Here is a 22,943-nt window from a genome sequence, read left to right as displayed (position 1 = left end):
TTAATGCCTCTCTAAAATTCTCCTTTGGATATAAAATTACCACGGAGATACTGCAGCCAGCAAACACAGTCAGTCCTGGATCACTGAAAAGTTGGTACTAAACAGAGAAACAAACCCATCTTCACCACCAACGCTGTGCACACAGGCTGGTGCAGGACTTTCTTTGTGCCACAAAAATGAAGGGGATGGTAGCTTCCTTGTGAAATGACTACTTATGTAAGTTAAATCTTATAAGAATTTCAGATTTTTAAATGTTTCGACCACATGTGATTGAGTGACATCCCTCCCCATACCCTCGGGAACTGATAAGATTAATTCTGCAGAACAAGTAAGGGGAAGATGTGAGAAATAACAAGAACACGCTGACGAAACACAGATGGCTACAAGTAGAGTCAAATAAGCATTTTTAAAATTATCATTTTACTTTCTCAGTTAAAATTTTTGTTAAAGAAAACGATAAATAAGTTATATAAGTAAGTCCCTGCAATCTGATCTCATCATCTCCTTCAATTAGGACATCTAGACTCACCCTAAGTGTATCATCCCAATTTCTAGTCTCAGGATCAATTTCCAGTCACAGAACCACAGATCTGCAGGGTACACAAGGATTGCCTAGTGCCAAGTCCTCATTTAAGAGAGAAGATTGAGACTCAGAAGCAAAGGAATTTGCCTAAAACCACAGTTCAGTGGTAAGATCAGAACAAGAACTGAAGTTTCCAGTTTCTTTGTAAAATTCTCCCTTTTAATTCTATTGGGCTCAAAAATATTAACTATTTGGGCCCCTTTCCCCAAAAAAGCTATCATCTAAAAGGAGCAGAGGTCAAAACTAGGTTTTGGCCCGTGATTTTTATATGCCCTAATATAAGGTGACTCCAAATAAAACGTAGCCACTTGTTTTCACAAATGGGCTCAAGTAACATATCTGTCCACTTTAAAATTACCAATTTTTAGGGATACAGATGAAATAGTCAAATGTCAATGTATAGAATTTAATCCAAAATGTTTGATATTATAAAATAATAAAATATATATTATAATATGTTAATTTAGAGAAAAACCAGGCACAATATAATTTTTTAAATAATACTACTGTTACTTTCTTAAGTTATTTGAAATTTAGCACTGAGAAAGACAGCTTTATGAGGCTGGCACTGGAAATCCTCCCCCAGGTTGTAGTTACCCGTTCATCTAACATTATGACAGCTAACTTTTCTTTCACCCTATAGGGAAGGATTCATGATTTCCACAACATAACCACTCATCATATTACTTTATAAAGTCCAAGGCTTGTTTTCAGCAACCTGTCCAGATATACTTAATAGAACTTTGTTTTTTAAAAAATTGGCAGCCCTTTTAACCTACTCTAGCTTATTTCAAAATCAAAGCTGATTGAGATAACTGTCCACCCCAAACAAAAGTCAGTTATTCAAAAACAGGAACTGAGAGTATCTGACAATATGACCTTCATACTGATTCACATATAAGATAACTCCCTTTTCAGAGGGCAAGTTTGGTGACAAAAATCTTCACTTTCTACTCGAGCAATTAGGACATTATCAACTAGGTATAAAACCAACTGCCCTTCACAAAGGACAGTCAATTTCTCTACATAGGCCAACAGCTCCTCTTTCTTGACCAAAACACAGACAAACAAAAAACTCAACAAACGGACTCACTGTTTACTTTTGTAAATAATAATCAACAAGACAGACATACCTAAATCCACGAGAATAGCATGCTGCTGGGTGGTGAGCTGCTTCAGAAGTTCCTTATAGGATATGTCTGGAGGTTGCTGCTTATTGGGCAATCGGTGCCGTAGACGATACTGTACAGCTAGGAACTGCCAGATTTCTCCTCGTCGGCTTTTGGGAACACCTACAGTCCGAGATAAAAATCAAGGTCTTGAACTCTGGACGGAAGTTGCTGAATCGTAGCTGGTGAACCATATAATGCTTGAAACAGGCAGCTGTAATGTCCAGCTTGCCACCGCGTGAACATGGAGCACGACTAACAAGTTTAATCCCGCGGCTGCTGATGTCTTGCAAAAAAAAATCCCACCCTCAAATAACAATGGCAATATTAGCAACATGGGCCAACACTGAGTGAGCACCTAATACAAAATTTACTGAGGGTGCCTCACTGCTAAGCATGGTAAAAGGGCTCAGAAAACACCCCAATGAGAGAGGAGATCACTGTTACCCCCACTGTACAGATGGTGAAGCTGAGGCAGAAAGAGGCTAAGTAACTTGCCCGAATTCACACAGCTAGCAAGTGGCAGCTTAGAATTAGAACTCCAGAAATCTGGTTTCGGAAGACAAATTCTGAAATCCTGGTATGCCTACTGCCTATTATCACCTTTTATTTGGTTTGAAGCTAGTAACAAATGCAAATCCTCATATAACTTCTCAATATTGGTCATAAATAAGAAACTTTGTAAAAGAGAATTAAATAGCATTCCTAGATTAATGAAGTAATAAAAATGAGAAGTACAATATGAAGGTATAACTGGAGTGCTAATGAACGACCTTCAGTCTTTGAGAAGAAAACATCTAGCCTATGAAATGAAGCATTAACTCCATTGTGTTAGAAAACCAATAAAATATATTTTAAAAAAGAAAACCAAAGGGTATCACAAGCAATTCAAAGTATGCTAAAATTTTGCTTTTTATGCCAAAGGATATGAAGTAAGCACTGGGAGGGACAGAATTCAGTTCTTTACAAAGCAACTAATTTTATTTCACTACGTTTTTTCAGTTCAGACAGACTAGCTCTGAAATATGTTCCTGAGCTCCAGTTGGGTAAAGGAAGGCTTAACGGCAATAATCTTTTTGGGCTGCAATGCCACAGTTTACATCAGCTAAAAGTATTATTTTGCAAACGCTATAGCTCAGGCTCACTGACTGGCTTACAAGGCCCTCCACAATATATCTCCAAACCACCTTTTCAGTCCGATTGCCTCCCATTCCCCACCTTGCACGAAGCATAGGAAGCTTATGGCTGTTGTCACACCTCCAGTTCCTTACTGTTGTCTCATGGAAATCCAAGCTCCCCCGCTTGAATGCCTAGTGTATTTCTGCTTGTCTTTTACGGGTGAGCCTGAATGCCCATCTTCTACCGAAGGCCTCCCGGACATTTTTGGGAATAATCACTCCGTTCCACTTACTACTTGGCTCATACTCATACTAACACGGCCATATTAGATGACACGTTGCTCTCTGCTGTATGTTCATCTGTTTTCCCTGCTGCAATGGCAAGTTCCTGGAGAACAGTGAGCACACTTTCATCTCCGTATGACCAAGTCCAAGAATATACCTTGCTATGTAAGCATCGGTTGAATGAATGAATGAGTGTGTAAAATGTCATTCTTAGGGGGTAATTTTCATCAGCTTATTAAATGAATTATTGATCATCGGAGTGGACTATTTTACAAAAATGTAATTCACTTCAGTTAAACAAGTATTAATTGAGCATCTAATATGTAGCAGAGTAGAGGGCATGGCCCTGAGGGTACCTCATCACTAAGAAATGAATAAATGCATTCTCAGGAAAATTAATCTCATTCATTCATTCATTCATTCATCCATTCATCCATTCAGTAAGTAACTTGTGCAAGATGCTCTCTTAGATGCTAGATGTGCAGTGCAGTGGTGGGGTGAGAAAAACATTAAACAAATGTACACATAAATATAAAATTGCAACTTATCACCACAATCCCAGGGAAAGAATCATAAGAAAGAATAATAAAGTGAAACTAATTCTCTTTGGTGCAGGAGAGGGGCGGGCACACTATTTCTGAGGAAGTGGAATTTGAACTGAGTGGTGAAGGATACCAGGACTCTCCAGACTGGGAGTGTGAATAGCAATCTCTCCGGGAGGAGGGTGTGTGAACGCCATGAGAAGGGCAGAGGAAATGGAGGAGGAAGGAGGAGTGAGAAGAAGATGGGATGGAAAGAAGGGAGCTGGGAAGGGGAGCAGGTAGCATGGTAAGGAAGAGGAGTGTAGGGAGGCTGCAGCATTCTACACAGAAATAGACTGGGACCCACAGTCTCTCTGAAACACGTGATACAAGGTAGCGAGAAGCAGAAAATGAGATCAGAAAGATGAAGAAGGAGAGGTTATTGGGGGGCACTGGGCATAATTTTCAGAAAGTTAAACTGTATCCTGTATGAAATGGGAAGATGGGCACCCCCTAAAACATATTTTAAAATCATATATCTCTCACACATTCTAGTAACCACTTTTTTCCCTAGTAACCATTTTGTCTCTCAAATAACGCATTCAATGAAAATCTTTAGGATTTCCATATCTTCAAGGCAAACCACCAATATACTAGGCCTGTAAATGTAGGATCTTAAAAAATTAATTTAAATTTAGTTATGCAACATTTTCACACATTACCATAACCTTTTAAAACAAGATTCATTATCAGTCATTTTATATGACAGAGCAGCAGTGCAATATAATGGCTAAATAAAAGTAAATTTTCCAAAATAAATAAATAGATGGAAGGAAAACTTATTCATTGATTAACAAGAATATAATTATGTATATATGAACACATACATGTAAGTGAATATACATATACATGTACACATGAATGTAAATAAACTCTTCTAACCAAATGATGGAAATGAGTCAAGTCTGTAAGCCTGAATTATTTTATGGATATGATCGAAGATCTGTACCAGCGAATCCAAGAAATCTGCTCCTTCCTTGGTAAATAATGACACTGGGCTGAGAACAGCTGACTGAAGGAGGCAGGAAAGTCTGCAGAAAAGGTGCTGCTTCAGGGACACTCTCTCCATTAGCACCATTTCTTACCAAGTGAGTCACTGACTGCTGGCAGAAGTAATCACTTTCCTTTTTTTTTATAGGTAAAGCATACAGACAAAAGTATGCCCAAGGTGCACAAATTTTAAAAAAAAAATCTCTGAAGCTTTCTCTAAAAAGAAGATTGAGCCCTAACCAGTTTGGTTTAGTGGATAGCACTTCGACCTCCAGACTGAAGAGTCACGGGTTTGATTTTGGTCAAGGGCACACACCTTGGTTGCAGGCTCAATTTCTGGCCCTAGTCCAGGCTCGTATGGAAGGCAACCAATCAATGTGTCTCTCTCACATTGATATTTCTCTCTGTCTCTCCCCCTCTCTTCCACTCTCTCTAAAACTCAATGGAAACGTATCCTCGGGTGGGGATTAACAAAAAAAAAAAAAATAAGATTGAGATGCTCTAAAATACCTTCTTTAAGAGAAGTATAAATGTCTTCCATATCACATTTTGTTTTTCCTCTGCAGTTCAATAACTTCTTATCCCAGGTTATTAAGATCTCCTTCTGACATACACCAACTTCTTCATAGTCCAATTTAATTTTTCTGGAATGGAGTTCATCTCTGCTTGCTAAGGAAAACAAGAGAATTTATGTAAGACCAATATGTTTTTAAAATATAGTACTTTTAACATTGTATTGTATTTGTAAAACTATACCAAATGACTTTTAGGAATCAACCACTAATATTTTCTGAAAAAAGAAAAATTTTTAAAAAGTGAGAATACATGAAAGGTTCTCAAACTTTGAGTCATTTCATGTAAGAAAATGTCAGGAATAACATCCTGAGGAAGTTTTACTCTGTATCTTACAGTCTGTCACTCTGCTAAATATAAAAATAAACCATGTTTGCTCTGCTAAAAATTTCAATCCTATCTAATAATAGACAAACATGGTAATTGACCATACCTTTGCTACGCCTCCCATTGGCTAATCAGCGTGATATGAAAATTAACTGCCAACAAAGATGGTAGTTAATTTGCATATGTAGGCTCCAAGTGGCAGAGGGAAGACTGAAGGCAAGCCAGCCAGAGCCGCAAAGACGGAAGACTGAAGGCGGCTCTGGCCGGAGCAAAGGCCTGGGTCCCGGGTACCGGGCGAAAACCTGTGCCGGCAGCCAGGAGAAGGGAAGGCCTATTGCACGAATCTCTTCATGCAACGGGCCTCTAGTTTTTTTATAAATGTGATAGGCTCCAAAATGACAACTTACAACATTTCAAACACCATGCAAGTGTTAATATTTTATATTTAACATCTATGAGAAGCAATGCCTCATGCTAACTTTGATTCCATAAATATTTGACCATCATAACCTGATATATTTTTATAACTATTTCCATTAGGAACACTGTCCTTAACAACACTGAGGTATGTGTTCCTGTGTTCATTCGTAATAATCTTAACGAGAAGAATTCATGTTACTGAAGTTATCATTACTTCCATTTTTTAAATAGTACAAAATTCTCTTTCATTTGCTGGTCTAAAATATAAGCCCAGAGTTTATCAAAAGAAATGCCTACAAAAACAAAGCACTATCTTAACTTGGTCTTTATTTGATTTCAAAATGAAGAAGAAAAACCATGACAGAATATATTTTTTCTCTTTTGTTCATATCATGTTGAACAGGAGTCTTTCAGAGTAATCTGTACTTATTCAAGCCCACAGGGCTCAACTACCTTACCTTCTGCAACACAAATCTTTGTCATGCATCCAAAGTCCTCGACAGCACAAAAAACAATAGCAAAACCAGTATTACTCTTTACTTAGTGTGTTTGAAACCGTTCAAAAAAATTTAAATATCTTACAATCGACTGCTATTTGAACAGGGTTGTAAAATGCTCTACAAAAAACTCCAGACATAATAAAAAAAATAAATCGCACACAAAAATAGTCCTCCTGGATACCACTAGATGGCTTTCTAACATAATTTAGCTTTGATTCTCAATATTTGCTTTATATTTCTCTATGATAATCAAGTAAAAGGAGTGAGTTTATTAAAGCTAATAATAAATATAATCTCACATTTAACTTTACTAATGATTTTTTTCACAATGAACAAAGCATAACATATCTTCAGATTTTCCTTTTCTCCAACCTTCTGTAGACCTTTTTTTTTTTTTTTTTCATTTAAAATGATAATAACTACCTACTATGTGGCAGCTGCAGACCCTGAGGATAAACTGCTGAGTAAGAGCAGTTCATCTCTGCCCTCAATTATTTAATGAGGCAAGAATAAAGTACCACCAAGAAATGATTATCCATTGGCTAGAATTTTAATAAGCTAAATTATTTTGTCTTTGTTACATAAGTAGAGAAATAAATATAAAACTAATAAAGTTTTCTATAGTATATTCTAAATGTCAACTCCATTCATATTCTGTCAGTTTCTACAGAATACACAAAGTCCGTTGCATTGAAACATTCCACTTCCCTATATTCACACACATAGTTGAGAAATACTGTGGCATACTGGGAAAAACACAGAACCATGAGAAGTAAACACGCAGTTCAGTACCTGTCTGCCAGCACATCACCGTGTGACCTTAGGTTAATTCCTTATCCAGCCCAAGCCAATGACTAACAGTTGCAGAATGAAAAATGGAGCTTAATAATCTCTAAGGCCATTTCCAATGCAGTCTATGATTCTAAAACTTCCTTAGGAATTTAATCTAAGATTCTACTTGCACATACTCCCAAATGTTAATGAAATAGGTAAGTTCATGCTTTAAATGTTTTAGAGCAGCGGTTCTCAACCTGTGGGTCGCGACCCCTTTGGCGGTCGAACAAGCCTTTCACAGGGATCACCTAAGACCATCCTGCATATCAGATATTTACATTACGATTCATAACAGTAACAGCATTACAGTTATGAAGTAGCAACGATAATAATTTTATGGTTGGGTCACAACATGAGGAACTGTATTTAAAGGGCCAGAAAGTTGAGAACCACTGTTTTAGAGGATGATAGCCATCCTTTTTCAAGTTCTTTTACTTTTTATGAGTTAATTCAAGATGTAACCAATTGCTTGAAAACACACAGGAGGGGCAAAAATAGGTTTACAGTTGTAGGTATGAGAAACACAGAGTTTATTCTTATATTATTATTTATTGTATTATTTTCCAAACCAACAACTGTAAACCTATTTTTGCCCCATCCTATAAATTCAATTCCTTTAAAAAAAAATCTATGGCTGTTCAAGTGGGCATACTATTTACCACACCAAACTTTTAAAAGCTATGTCAACAGCAACTAATTGCATTTTTTTTTTAAAGAACATTTACTTCCTAGGGATATGTAAAATCTTAGTACTCTTAATTCTGCTAAGAAAAATAACAATAAAGAAAATAAATTATGAGCTTGCAAACTAAATATCGTTGAAATTAAAAACTGAACTGAATAACAGGTAGATGATGAGCACAGAAAGGTGAATACTTGTATTTAAAAAGCTTTTCGGAAGACAACACAATAAAAGCAACTCAGAGACAATCTTCCATTGTACAGTTTCTAAGACTCCAAAAAATCAAAGGGTCCACTTAAGCTAAATCTTTCCTTTTACAAATGTAAAAGATAAGATTCTTTTATGTTAAGTGATTTGCCAAAGATAATGGCATTAATACATTTTGGTACTGTCTCCACATCTCCTGGTGTGTGGTTCTATCAGTACTGAGGTAAATAACATCAATATTTCAAAGTCTAGAAAACACATTCTAAAGCATTTGGTATTTATAAACTTAGCAATAAAGTTTATAAACAGCACAATAGCTATTATAAATTATCCAATTGTAAATTTAATGATTTGCATATAATTTTTAAATAGAAAATTTATAACAAAAATATGAACTTTGATTTGATAATACGTAATTAGACACTTTAATTGGATACAATTTATTTGAAATAGTCTTATTTCACCTATTATAAAGTTATCCTGAAAGTTGAAAATCATATTCAACAAGAATTTGCTTTCTTGTGCTTAAGAGTTTTTTTTTAAAGTAATACACAATGATATTTCAGTCATATCAAATACACTGATGATCAAATATATATGACTGTATTATCGTATTATCTACACTCTCTATTATCCAAATATCTCTAAGAGTGCCTGATGTTTTAATTCTGCTAAGCCAACATGCCAATATTTCAAGCTGGCCTTTCCCGTGTTATAACCACCTCACAAAATAGAAATAAGCAATTATAATCAGTAGTCTAGTAAAAGTGCGTATACAGTCCAAGATAACAATCTTAAATTATAGTAGCATATCATTTAGCCCCATTTGAATGGCTAACCTTCCAGTTTCTGGTTTTCTTTTTCCATTCGAAGCAACAAAATTTGTTGATGTATAGCTTTTCTCCACAAACTCCTCAATTCTTCTGATTTTTTTCTTCCTTCAGCTTTTTCTGGGTCATCGCCCCCAGACATGAATATAACCACCGGTTCCTCCTCCATGGTGGGAGCAAGAGGGGACAGCGGCAGCAGCTCATTCCTGTCCAGTCCATCTGCAGAGAAGAACACAGTGAGAGGCATTCCCCAGCAGTAACCCAGACGACAGAAGTTTTCTCCAGCATCAACGTGCTCTCCTCCTAGAGTCCACCTTTAACGCTTTGCACAGAGCCACTCTCCTAGTCACTGTTAGTGTCTGGAAGGAATGGTTTAAGTAAACTCACGGGACTGAATTCCCCTTCCAGAGTTCCCTCTCATAGTGAAATGAAAGCATATCTCATTTCACCACTTCTCCTTTCCACACAAAATGACCTAAAAGATAGGTGCTCCAAAATGAACTGGCCTTTCCCCTGAGTTTTAACACTTCTGCAATTCACCTATGTACACCCTCTGATTGTGCAAAGCAAAAGGAGTGCGTGAGTCGGTATGAGGGCTCTCCTGAAGGCTACATCCACCATCTCAATCCTTCAGGAGAAAAGCGGCTGAGCAACTCTGGGCACGTCTTGGCTCAGCACCCTGCTCACTCCTCCTGCAACAGTCTCTTGCCCAATTCCTGAGCTCATTTTCTCCTCTGTTCCAGTCCATCTTTTGTACCGTTGCCATTTTTTTCTGTATTAACAGGCATGACCATGTCTCAAAACATGTCAATGATTGCTTATATCCCAAAGAACTATGTCCAGACTACAGGGGGTAGCATATAGATCCCTTCAGACTCCGGCCGCATGTAACCTTCCCATCCTCATCTCAGTCTTCCATTCTGTGCTCCCAAAGTTCAATTTCTCATGATTCTCTGACCTACAAAATTCCCTCCAATGACTCCAGAGCTTTGCTAGTTCCTCTTTCTGAAACATACTTGTCTCAGCAATGAGTTTAAACAAATACCTAGCTTTGCCCTGAAGCTTCTTCTTACTAGCAGAGGCAGAGTTGATTTTATCTTTAGTACTGTCAACTGTTTCCTTGTTTGTTTTTTTAATTTATAAATTGACATCCACTCGTACCCTTATTTATTTTCTTAATAAATAACTTAAAAAAATTTTTTGTACTCTTTCACTCTTGTTTTAGCTTCTTGAGTTAAATATTTAGTACATTTAAGTTTTGGCTTTCTTAATTTTAGAAATGCTCTCTAAATACGACTCAATTTTTATCATATTTTCTTTTTTCTAGCAGCTTCTAGTAGAGTTTTCAGTTTCCAAACTGACAAAATATTTTAGTTGTCCTCTAATTCTTGAGTCCTTTCTTTCTTTCATTTTTTTTTCTTTTTATTCTTATTTGCACTGTAATCAGAGAACAGAGTATAAATGGTCATGATGGTGTGGAATTCATTAAAAAATCTTTGGAGCCAAGAACATAATTAATTTTTATGACTGTTCCATATGTGCTATAAATGAATGAATTTTCTCTCTGATGGCAAGATTCCATATAAATTTCAGATCTACTTTGTTTAATTGTATTTCTCAATTATTATCTGTATTCAATTTTTCTATATTTAATTTTCATGGAGGAATATATTAAAAGAGCTAGTGATATTTTTTTATTTCTGCCAAAAATTCTGTGATTTTTTAGCTCTCAAGTCTGTATACTTATGTGTATTCTCATTATTTTTATATATTTCTGTTTATTATTAGTTTTTTTGCCCCTCTGTATGTTTTTGTTTTAATTTCTAACAACAGGCCTAACATTTGAAGATAGCGGCCACAGTCTCTTTTGCTTGATATTCGCCTAGTGTATCTGTATCCATTTCTTCATTGTCCAACATTTTATGTCACTTTGTTTTATGTGTGACTGTTAAAAAAGAGTACATTGCTTTTCCAATAATAAAAAAGGCTATGACTATGCTGAATGTCAACTATAATTGAATAGAACAGACTGACAGCTGTCAGAGGGGAGAGGGGTTGGGAAGGAGCTGGGTGAAAAGATGAAGGGATTAAGGGGAAAAAACAAAAATTAAAAATCACAGAGACACAGACAACAATATGGTGATTGCCAAGGAAAGGGGGAGGTGAGAGGGGGAAGACGATAAAGGGGGGATAAAGGGTGGCAGGAAGAGATTTGACTTGGGTGGCGAGCGCCAATGCAGTATGCAGATGATGTGTTACTGAGTTGTGTACTTGAAACCTATATGGTTTTATTAAGTAATGTTACTCCCAATAAACTCAATTTTTAAAATATTTCAAAGTTGGAAGGAAGGAAGGAAAGAAGGAAGGAAGGAAGGAAGGAAGGAAGGAAGGAAGGGAGGAAGGAAGGGAAGGAAGGAAGGAAGGAAGGAAGGAAGGAAGGAAGGAAGGAAGGGAGGGAGGGAGGGAGGGAGGGAGGAAGGAAGGAAGGAAGGAAAGAAGGGAGGAGGGAGGAAGAGAGAAAGAAAGAAAGAAAGAAAGAAAGAAAGAAAGAAAGAAAGAAAGAAAGAAAGAAAGAAAGAAAGAAAGAAAGAAAGAAAGAAAGAAAAGAAAGAAAGAAAGAAAGAAGGAAGGAAGGAAGGAAGGAAGGAAGGAAGGAAGGAAGGAAGGAAGGAAGGAAGAAAGAAAGGGAGAAAGAAAGGAAGAAAGAAAGGGAGAAAGAAAGAAAAGTTTAAAAAATCTATGACTTCTTTTCTAGCATTATCGTAGTTCCTGATTTTGGAAACTTATTCATTCATTAAACAAGCATTTACTGAATGCCAGGTATTTTCTAATGATATCTGAGAAGTTAACCACTATCTAGTGGAAAGAGAAATTATTTCTCCACTATAATACATAAGTCTCTTTGGACACAAACCACTGCATTCCATTCCCTAATTTACACTAATGAGGAGTAATTCTTGAGTGAGCACCATACAGACCCTGCTGCTGCATTGCTGAGGGAGACTTGTTCATGGGAGAAGCAACCCTGAGGAAGATGCGCTGCCGCCAGGAGATTCGGCGAGGAGTGACAGGGGTTCCTCCAACATTCAGGGAATCATTGCTGCAAGTAGACGAGGTCCTTTTTCTCCCCTCTCCATCACTGCAGAAAGCAAATACGGAAATATATAACTTGTAAGGATCACTGCATAACCTGGTTCTTTGCAACAATATGGTAGCACAAGCCATTCAAAATCCCGCCACGGGCAAGCACAGCCACAGGCAGCATGGAGCAATGCATCAGGTGGCACACTGGGCGCCCAGGCCACCACATCTCCGGGAAAACGCACTCCAGGCCACAGCCCAGCCATGAGAAGCTCTCCTGTTTCTACTCATTCCATAGTAGCCCACCTTTTAAGTCCTAATGTAAGGAATGCAAAGGTTGCTTAAGTAATGAACTCATGCTTTGCTAAAAATTTCAAATAGTATGCTCTAAGCCAGCCGTGGGCAAACTACGGCCCACGGGCCGGATCCGGCCCGTTTGAAATGAATAAAACTAAAAAAAAAAAAAAGACCGTACCCTTTTATGTAATGATGTTTACTTTGAATTTATATTAGTTCACACAAACACTCCATCCATGCTTTTGTTCCAGCCCTCCGGTCCAGTTTAAGAACCCATTGTGGCCCTCGAGTCAAAAAGTTTGCCCACCCCTGCTCTAAGCAATGTAAGTATTCCATAAAAGGTGCATAAAGAACTTTTTTTATAGTTCTTATAGAATAGGCTAATAAAGATAGCTTCTAATTGGCTATAAGTGTTAAGATTCACCTCCGAATAGATTGCTACCAAGAGCTGGATCATGGCAGAAAGTAATCTGAATTAAGGCAGAACAGTCAACGTTGGGATTGCTGTTAGGTAATATGTTAAGAAATAACTGTGGTCAAATAAGATTGAATAGGTTAAATTTAAAAATATTAAACATATTCTTTATAGTAGGACTTCATAGGGACTATAACCTTCTAGCAAGCACTGCAACTCTCCAAGAGGGAAATGGTGCACAAAAATTCCCTAACTTATTCAACCCCAGCTTTTTGGGAAGGTTGGGGGTGCCACACCTTTCTATATAAGTCTTTCAGAAACATGGGGAAAGGCTGGTCTGCTCTAAGAATCTCCTTTCTGGGAAAGGTCGCTCTAAGTTATGCTAGGCCTGTCTGCAATAAAAGATCATTATGACTCAAATTTACTTTTGAGACCAATTATGTCAGTAGCTGGAATACTATGCAATAATTGTTGCTGTTAGTGGTGGGAATACTTCACTTTTCTTGAGTTTCAAGGCCTCTGAGTTTCCCTGAGAATGAGGAAGATGCAATGTTTATAGGTGTGACACCAATAAGTGAAGGTGCAAAAATTTTGATGAGCTGAGGAAGTGTCAGCTCTTAAATCAGAAAAGAAACTCAGGCTGAAAAACCACACCCACCCAGGTTCTCAGCTGAGCTCTGTGATGCTGGGGTCATCAGAGGTCAGGAGACATTCAGATCTGCTTGCCATAGTTTTATTTACTTCATGTACTCATGTATCAGGTAATTCCATTATTTCTAACCTTGATCTATCATCCTGGAAATATTACTTATGAATTAGCTAAATGAAGGTTAATACTTTCAAGCTGCTACACAGACAGCAGTTGTCATGATGTACTATGATACTTCAGAAAGTGGCAGATATACATATATATATATCTCAATATAGTCAAACCTCCTTCGTTGTGTATCTGGATAAAACTATAACCCTAATATATGTCCATGGTTCAAAACACCCTGAAATATTGAATACATTTGTTCATCTTTACTTCCACTTTGGAAAGTATTAATTCAAGTATTACCCTTTTAGAAACTGTGATTCAGATGTCTATATATATAATAGTCATAGCCTGATAAATACTTTCATTTTATTGTTTTTAAAATATATTTTTATTTATTTCAGAGAGGAAGGGAGAGGGAGAGAGAGATAGAAACATGTTATAAAACAATGATGAGAGAGAATCATTGATCAGCTGCCTCCTGCATGCCATACATTGGGGGACCAAGCCCATAACCTGGGCATGTGCCCTGACCAGGAATCGAACCATGATCTCCTGGTTCATAGGTCAACCACTGAGCCACACCTACCAGGCAACACTTTCATTTTAGTAACATTATCTCATCGACAGTTATTTAATAATGCTAGTTCATGGGTGTATTTCTAACTCCTAGTTAGTAACTAGCAAATAACAGTAATAACTCAAACAATATCCATTGAATAAATACTGTAAAACAATATGAAATATTAACTCAGAAGGTTAGTAAAATGGACAAAAAATAATATTGGCTGAGTTAACATGACAGGAATAAATAAAAGATGGATCTTCTTAAAATCTTCAGTTGGTAGTCATGACTTTTAAGTTTTTCTAGCAAAAAGTTCTGTTTCCCAAAAGTACAGACTAAGCTGTTGATGGCACTAGTAGCTATTGACAATGAAAACAGTGTTAGTAAAAAACATAAGGCATCTTTTTTCCAAGTAAGTGTTGTTCCTGTCCTATATAAGAGCATCTAATTTATAATTTAAGCCTAGAAAGCTAACTAAATTATGTAAAAGCACCTATTTCAATCCCTCACGGGTGAGCTTACCTTAACCTCTTGGTAGCTCTAATAAAGAATACTAGAGTAAACCAAATCAAAGGATTCTTAAACTTTTACATTTTAATGCTGGAATTAAACCATCTTTTGAAAATCTCCTGATTCACTGTTAATGGCATATCAAGTGTTTAGAAAGTACTACAAGCCAAAACCGGTTTGGCTCAGTGGATAGAGCGTCGGCCTGCGGACTGAAAGGTCCCAGGTTCGATTCCGGTCAGGGGCATGTACCTGGGTTGCGGGCACATCCCCAGTAGGAGATGTGCAGGAGGCAGCTGATTGATGTTTCTCTCTCATCGATGTTTCTTTTTTTTTTTTTTTTTTTAAATATATTTTATTGATTTTTTACAGAGAGGAAGGGAGAGAGACAGAGAGTCAGAAACATCGATGAGAGAGAAACATCGATCAGCCGCCTCCTGCACATCTCCCACTGGGGATGTGCCCACAACCCAGGCACATGCCCTTGACTGGAATCGAACCCGGGACCCCTCAGTCCGCAGGCCAACGCTCTATCCACCGAGCCAAACCGGCTTTGGCCTCATCGATGTTTCTAACTCTCTATCTCTCTCCCTTCCTCTCTGTAAAAAATCAATAAAATATATTATAAAAAAAAAAAAAAGTACTACAAATAAGACTGGGAAGTACCTATATCAGTTTTACTACTATAAAATACAGACTTTGGGGAGGAATGTTATAAAACAAGTACATAAAGTAGCCTTACATTAACCTTACATATTTGAAAATTTCATAACGTCTACAATTTTAAATCCTGCAATCCAAATGAAATGCCAATGACCCATTGTCCTCCCATGTCTGGAATTCAACAGCGAGTAATAAGCCAAAAATCAGCAGTCAAAATATAAGATAATAATATACAGAAAGGAAGGACTTACATAACAGACCATTTGACCTTTATCTGGTACTAAAAAATGACATCCTGAAAAAGCAGCTTGGTGGCTGAGATAAGGCATAAGCTGCAAGAAGATATGGATTCAGAAGCTAGGGTCCAGATAAGTGTTTCAACAGTCAGTGCATGGAGGCAACTTACAGTAGTTTAATCTCGGATGTACATGCAGTCAGCAATCTGACATTCTTAAATTGGTAATTTCAAGAATCAAAACCATGTGAAAGATAACGCATGAAAATTCTTATATTCCACCTTGAAAACTACACTGGGGACTGTTGATCCTCAGAGGGAAGGCAGGGGAGGGTGGGTGGGAAGAGATCAACCAATAAACTTGTATGTATATATGCATAACCCTTGGATAAGGACAATGGGTTAGTGAGGGCCTGGGGTGGGGAGGATGGAGCGGGCTAGAAGAAGTTAATGGGGGAAAGGAGGACCTATGTAATACTTTCAACAATAAAGATTTTTTTAAAACGGTATCTGGAGACCAATAGGAAGTGAGCCAGTGATGTGTTTCAAAGGAAGCCTTGGATTTCATGGTAGCCATCATAAGCTCCCAAGATTTGATGCCCCTCTTAAAAGAGTAGTAGCAGTGAAATAAAGCACTAACAAATTTGAAAAAAAAAAAAAATACTACACTGGGATGAGGTGAAAAATGGGGGGGAGGTACTATTATTATATCTTTTAATATATAAAAGATTGGTTGTTTGAGTTGTTTTTGTACTTGTAACATTAGTGTTCACTTTGACTTCTCTTTTAATTAACTTTAGCAGGTAGCCAAGCACGATGTCCACTTTTTGAGTGAAAATAAAAACAAAACAACCTGTAGTAATAATAAAACTAATACCAAAAGCACACACTATGTGCCAGGCATTGTTCTAAGCATTTTACAGGTATGGACTCATTTCATCCTCACAGTACCATATGGGGAAGGTGTTATTACCATTTCCATTTTAGTGAGAAGCCTGAGGTAGAAAGAAGCTAAGTAACTTGCCCACAGTCCCGTGGATAATAAGTGGAGGAGCCAGAATTCAAACTCAGGCAGTCTGAAATCCAGAAATTTATGTGGTTTATCTTGCCAATGTAAACACTTTTACATCAGTTCAGAAAAGGTCTATAAAATCTCAAAACCAAAGCTGTCAGAACTCCAAGGATCCCCTGTATTTCTGGTGAAAATAGTCAGTCTCTAATTAGTAGTAAGTCTTTTGGTTAGTATTTCTCTTTTCATTTATTTGAATGGAAAAAATGTCATTTATTTCAGCAGATAAATAACTTCAGAGTAGTATTTATTAGGTATTCATTTATGTAAATGTCTCACTTCCTTTTCTTTGTTGTTAAAATCACTGCATTCCAAAATGTAAAGACTTTTTTATTTTTAATTAGGAGGAAAAAATCAAAAACATATTAATATGGTGGAATAGACACATATTATCATATTAATTATCTTTACATTTTTAAAATAATGAAACAAATTAAAACCATGCCCTTATTTTTCATATCATCTTCTCCTTCTGTATTTTGGAATATCAACATGTGCGTTATAAAACTGTTCCCAAGAAACATATTCTGGAAATTTATTCTGTGTCAGCATTACCTCTATTTAAATGTATTAAATTAAAAATGAATAACTAGGAAGGAAATACAATGTGGAGAACTCCCACCTATTTTTGTATGGGTGTATTCTATATATTCTTCCTATTGCTAGTCTCCACAATCCATGAACAAAATGAGGGCCTATAAGGGGAGGAAATATGTGTACCACAATGAGGGCTGATAGCCCTTCTGGATGGAGCCTTGATCAAAAGCAATGGATATGATAAGAAGCACCCCTCCCACAGTGCTTCAAGATAACTTTTTAGTAACATATCCTTAACCAAGCAATTAGAGCCTTCACCACATCAGCTATTAAATTAACATGATTGTTCTTATGTTAATACAGAATTGTCGATGCTCACTTGCCAGATTTAACAACAATTAATTGACTGGATATTGGACAGAACAAAAGCATTTTAGTGACCACTCACAGGGACTCAACTTTAAGAAGGATGCCATCATGTTTTATTTCCCATCAGGGCAACATGGATATACTTTTCATAAAGGCAAACTCTCAGGCCAGGATCTGTTGTACAAAGGTGTTGTTCTGCTGAGCAGCAAACTGCCCCTCATCCTTCAATTCTGAGCACCCATCTAAAACTACTAGCTTCATAAAGTCCAAATAAATGACTACACACTGATTAAATCTATAGCTAAATCACACTGTATTACAACTCAGGATAGAAACAAAACTTGATTAATGTAATACTATTTAACAGAAATCTAAAAAAGCTTTCTCTTTGTAAATGTCCCAAGAAAGGTTGCATGGAACATGATGAAACTTCGGGTTTTTTTGCCCAGAATGCTTAGCACAATTCAAGTCACAATCGCATCAAGTGCACTAATAGTCTATCTAAGTCCTGGCTTTCAATTGGGTAAGCCATCTATCATCACAGAAAACCTTTACTAATTAAAAAAAAATTGAGATTGAACTATTCTAGTGGAAATCAACAGACAGCATCTGAGCTATGAGTCAAAAGTGATAGATTAATCAGTAGAACAATGTGCAAAACAAAAAAGATTGAGGAAAACAAAAAGTTTTATTTCCTAAACTCTACACTGAATGCAAATTTTATTTTAAAAGCAAGTTTTTTACACTGAAATTGAAAGTATCTCTGGGTAGCTTATTTACTTACACCCTTTTAACCTAAGATTAAGAAAATGATAGCAAGCAAGACATTAATTTTTCCCACAGCTTAATTTAAACATATGTAAAATAAGGAAATTATAGGCCAAATGATATGTAAGGTAATAAACAGATCAAATTCTATGCTGTTGTAAAACCTAAAAGAGCAAAAAGTAAAACTAACATTTCCATTGGGCTTTTAAAAGCAGAAAAGAGTTATATGTAAATGGTCGTATAGCCAACCATAAAAAAAGTAAAGGTCAATTACAAGTATCCAAAAAGTTACTTTTCATCTTTCCCATGTGGCCAAAATAATTTTTGAGATAATATTTTTCTCCCTGTACATCTCATTCTAGTCCAGTCTTTAATATCATGTTTTTACTCCAACTTGAAAGAAACCTCAATGTCAGTGGTCCCCAGTAGGAAGATGGGCCTGTCTGTCTTTCATTGAGCTGGGGATATAAGCAAAGGATGGACATTCGAACAAGACAAAGAGTACCCATTTCCAGTTAACTTGTTCAGCAGTGACCCTGGATGCTTGCCACGGAAGCATGCTGGTCAAGAGGAAGAAGTGTCATCAGCGATGCGGTCAGACTTCCACATTAAGGAAGTAGGTGTTTTCCTGTGTCCAGACCAGTGGGAGGTCTGGAGGCCTCAGCAGTGTCTCAAAGTACCCAACCTGACAGAAATTAAGATGGGCAGAAATCCTAATATTTAAAAATCCAGGGGCCGTCACGACCGAAACAACCTGACAGAAAACCGAACAGCAGGCTGCGTGGGGTGACCAGGCCAGCAGGGGGGTTAGTGAGGGTCAACCAAATGACTGAAAAGCAGGCTGTGTGGGGTGACCAGGCCGACAGGGAGGGTTACTGAGGGACGACCAAACGACTGAACAGCAGGCTGCATGGGGCAACCAGGCCAGCAGCAGGGGGGGGGGGGGCAGTTGGGGGCGACCAGGCCAGCGGGGGGAGTGCAGTAGGGGGAGATCAGGCCAGCAGGGGGGCTGTTGGGGGTGACCAGGCCGGCAGAGGGGGGGCAGTAAGGGGCAACCAGGCTGGCGGGTGGCGGGGGGGGGACAGTTAGGGACAATCAGGTGGGCAGGCAGGTGAGCAGTTAGGAGCCAGCAGTCCAGGATTGTGAGAGGGATGTCCAAGGGGTCCCGGATTGGAGAGGGTGCAGGCTGGGCTGAGGAGTCCCCCCTCCCATACATGAATTTAGTGCACCAGGCCTCTAGTAGATTAATAATCTTCTTCAGGTCAAAACCAGAGTCAATTTAATGAGTAGGTTCTTATTTCTGCATCTTCTTGGGATTTAGAATAAATTATTTATATGTATATATGTACCTGTAAACTAGTTCATATAAGGAATTTATATGTTCTAATTCTAATAATTCAAAATTAAAATTAGGCTTCGCTTGAAGGATACAGCACAGTTCTAAGGAAATCTCAACATGGAATAGAGTAGAAACAGGATTTCCTATGATCATCTGGGATCTTTGATTATACCATGTGTCATATTTTTTCTACTGTGTAACCCTCATAGCACCAGAATGATGGCATGCATTCAGGAGACAGCCAAAACTGCTTTTAAACTAATGTTGATATTCAGTTGGAAGAACTTACAAAATTTTTTTAAATGAAAATATTTAGACCTCTAATCACCTTGATTCTGAAGCAGTGTCCTGTCTAGTTCAACAGGAAAACAAGGAATGACATTAGCACAAAGAAAGAGACATATGTCCAAAATCAGGATTTAAAACAAAAAGGCATTCCCATAAGTCAATAATGCATAAATAAGGTTATTTCAATAATGAACCAAAATGAGTGATTATACTATTTTTGTCAGTAAATACGAGAGAACTACAGAGAACCAAAACTGTCTAACAAAGTACTTCATCAACAAAATCTTACTTTATCATTGAAGATTTATAAGTAAGTAGAAATGACTATCATTTTACTTTTGACAAATGAACTTCAATATGAATAATTTTTAATTATAGCCCTAAAAGCTGAGAAGCAATAAGGAGGAATAAAATGCCTGTTGATAGAAAAGACATATTACACATTTGACAAATGGATAGTATATAAATATACTGTATCATTACAGACAATTATAGTTTAGCTACTAAACAATGAAATAAAATTAAACTTTAAAAAATTAATTTGAAGTAAGGTATTCAAAGCATACACTTATTCCTTTACCTTTTTAATGCCGTGCAAGTGAACCTACTAATCAATAAATCATGACATTAAAAATATCTTTGCTCCTTTTTCTCAGCCTGTTAAAAACAGTAACCTGACATCTTTTTAATAATTCAAGTAGTGGTCCTAGAAAAGGATGCCTAATCTGAATTTCAAATTTCAAATTAATATGCCTTCTAAAAAGTAGTATTTGTTAACCTATATGCATCTAACCTATTCTCTCCCTCACTTGATGATGCATATTTAGAGACCCACTCTATAAAACCAGTAGGATATACCCAAGTGAAAAGGAAACTGTAATTCATAGTATTATGAACCTCCTCCCCTCCATATTCTGAGTAGTTCCAGATGTCATGGTAACTGTGTCAGTATGATGTTCTCTCTGAAAGTAGTGATGATGAGAGATGTAGAGTTCTGAAGTCAGTGGATTAAAACCACACTCCTGACTCTCCTCCTTCATAGGAAATGCTGGTACACACTAAACTATTTCAAGTAAAGGGACATGATGTATGCAACCTATTCACTAATGGGTTAGAATTTTAAAATGTCTACATGTATGCATGTATATATTCCTATGTAAATGAACAGAGAGAATGATAAAGCAAATGGGGCAAATATTAAAGACTGATGAATCTGGGTAAAGAGTTAGCAGAAGTCCTCCATATACTTTTGCACTTTCCTGTAAACTTGGTATTATTTTTAAATACAAATTTAAAAACACTCTCTTCAAAATTGTAACTAGTCAATTTATGTCTAAGTGACTTACTCATTGAAATAAACCTATTAAAAGTTAATTTTGTCTGACAGCTTTATGACTGTGTCATCAATAATACATAGAAATATACAGCTAAAGACATATACAATAATATCAAGGACATTACTCTTTAAAAGCAAAATCTATAATAATAAAAGCATAATATGCTAATTAGATCAGACATCCTTCTGGACATCCTTCCAGACAACCTTCCTGACGAAGCTGGGGCTGCAAGGGAAACCCGGGTACCGGGTGCCTGCTGGCGGCCAGAGGGAAGCTGGTGCCGGCAGCCAGGGGAAGGAAGGCCTACTCTTGCACGAATTTCGTGCATCGGGCCTCTAGTAAATAAATAAATAAAAATAATCCATATGTCCATCTGTAAAAGAGTGGATAAATCTAGCATTAAACGGAATACTATACAGCAATATATATGAATAAACTAAAGTGCACATAAAAACAGGAATAAATGTCACAAACTAATGTTCATGAAAGAAGCCAGATATAAAAGAATTTATACTGTATTGTTCTATTTAAATAAAGTTCAAAACCAGGCAAAACTAAGCTATGGTATTTGAGGTCAGGATAGGCATGCTGGTTGGTGGGAAAAAGAGAGGAGCTGCAGGGCTGCTGGCAGTGACCAGGCAGTGGTTACACGGAATGTTCACTCTGATGAGCTGTATGGTTATATTTTAATACCAGTAAAAATACTTTAATGAAAAAAATTTAAGTGTCTTTTTAGCCTATTGATTCCACGCATACAAATTATTAAAAAGCATACAAAAGTATAGAAAGTGCTTTCTGATTTTAAGAATTTTTCAGAGCCAAGAAAACATTACAAAGTACAAAAAAATAGCAAAATGTTTAATGATTCTACAAATTTATAAGTTCTCTTCATGTTTAAACAGAGCACTTTAAATAAGATAGCAGCAAAAAGGTGACATTTTTCAATGCAAAATGAACATATAATTGCCTTCTGGACTGCAATACCCTTCTACTAAAATGAAATTAGAGAGCTAAAGGAAGCTATGAGAAAGAATAATACCAGGTGTTCAAAAAATGTATATACACACTTTGAATAATTACAAAGGCAGTATTTATGAAAATACATTTCATTTCAAAATTAAGCTATCAGCTTTTAAAGTGTGTGTACATTTTTGGGGGGGACACCTTGTACACACATCTAAGAAGAAACTACTCAAGATAAACATATCACCTTATATTAAGCACTATAAATAATCTTTTAAAAGTCACTGATTTTGTACTCTACAACATCCTATTCACAGCTAACCTTTGACCTTCTTAATGGCTAGCTTCATTGTCACTTTCAGGCCTGGTTTTGTTTCTGGAAGGAAACTGTGATTCCCCAAATGCTTACTTTAAGTAATATAACAATAAAAAACTGTAAATAGAGTTCACTGGAAGTATAGTATTCTTATTAGTAGGTGGTACTATAGAGATAAGGCAAACTGATATTTTTAAGTGTGCACATTCTTGGTTCTCTAAATTCATTACATATTCTACATATATATTATATTGTATTTTATGGCTAACTTCCTTTAAAATTTCTCCCTTAAGGTTTTCCCTAAAAAAAAGCCTTTTAGAATCAATTCTTCATCAACT

At 36.8% G+C, this 22,943-nt stretch overlaps 1 protein-coding gene across 7 annotated transcripts in view; it reads right to left on the bottom strand.

The window, feature by feature from the left end:
• Positions 1 to 22,943, bottom strand: part of TBC1D4 (TBC1 domain family member 4) — a 205,595-nt gene that overhangs the window by 13,044 nt on the left and 169,608 nt on the right. For 2 of the 7 annotated variants that reach the window (XM_070408935.1, XM_070408938.1), the window contains exons 12-16: positions 20,030 to 20,053; positions 12,078 to 12,238; positions 9,109 to 9,318; positions 5,237 to 5,395; positions 1,717 to 1,875 (exon numbers count right to left, since the gene is read on the bottom strand). In XM_070408935.1, coding sequence (XP_070265036.1) covers positions 1,717 to 1,875; positions 5,237 to 5,395; positions 9,109 to 9,318; positions 12,078 to 12,238; positions 20,030 to 20,053 — 713 coding nt within the window. Of the gene's footprint in view, positions 1 to 1,716; positions 1,876 to 5,236; positions 5,396 to 9,108; positions 9,319 to 9,639; positions 11,401 to 12,077; positions 12,239 to 17,673; positions 18,197 to 18,867; positions 18,892 to 20,029; positions 20,054 to 22,943 lie in introns of those variants that run through there. The other 5 variants (XM_070408936.1, XM_070408937.1, XM_070408941.1 and 2 more) reach the window with 4 other exon arrangements.

Source organism: Myotis yumanensis, unplaced genomic scaffold, assembly GCF_028538775.1.
Source record: "Myotis yumanensis isolate MYYU_CA2020_CCGP unplaced genomic scaffold, mMyoYum1.0.hap1 SCAF_3, whole genome shotgun sequence".
Taxonomy (NCBI): Eukaryota; Metazoa; Chordata; class Mammalia; order Chiroptera; family Vespertilionidae; genus Myotis; species Myotis yumanensis.
Note: the sequence above shows the minus strand (reverse complement) of the source record. Positions and strands in the feature narration are given on the sequence as shown.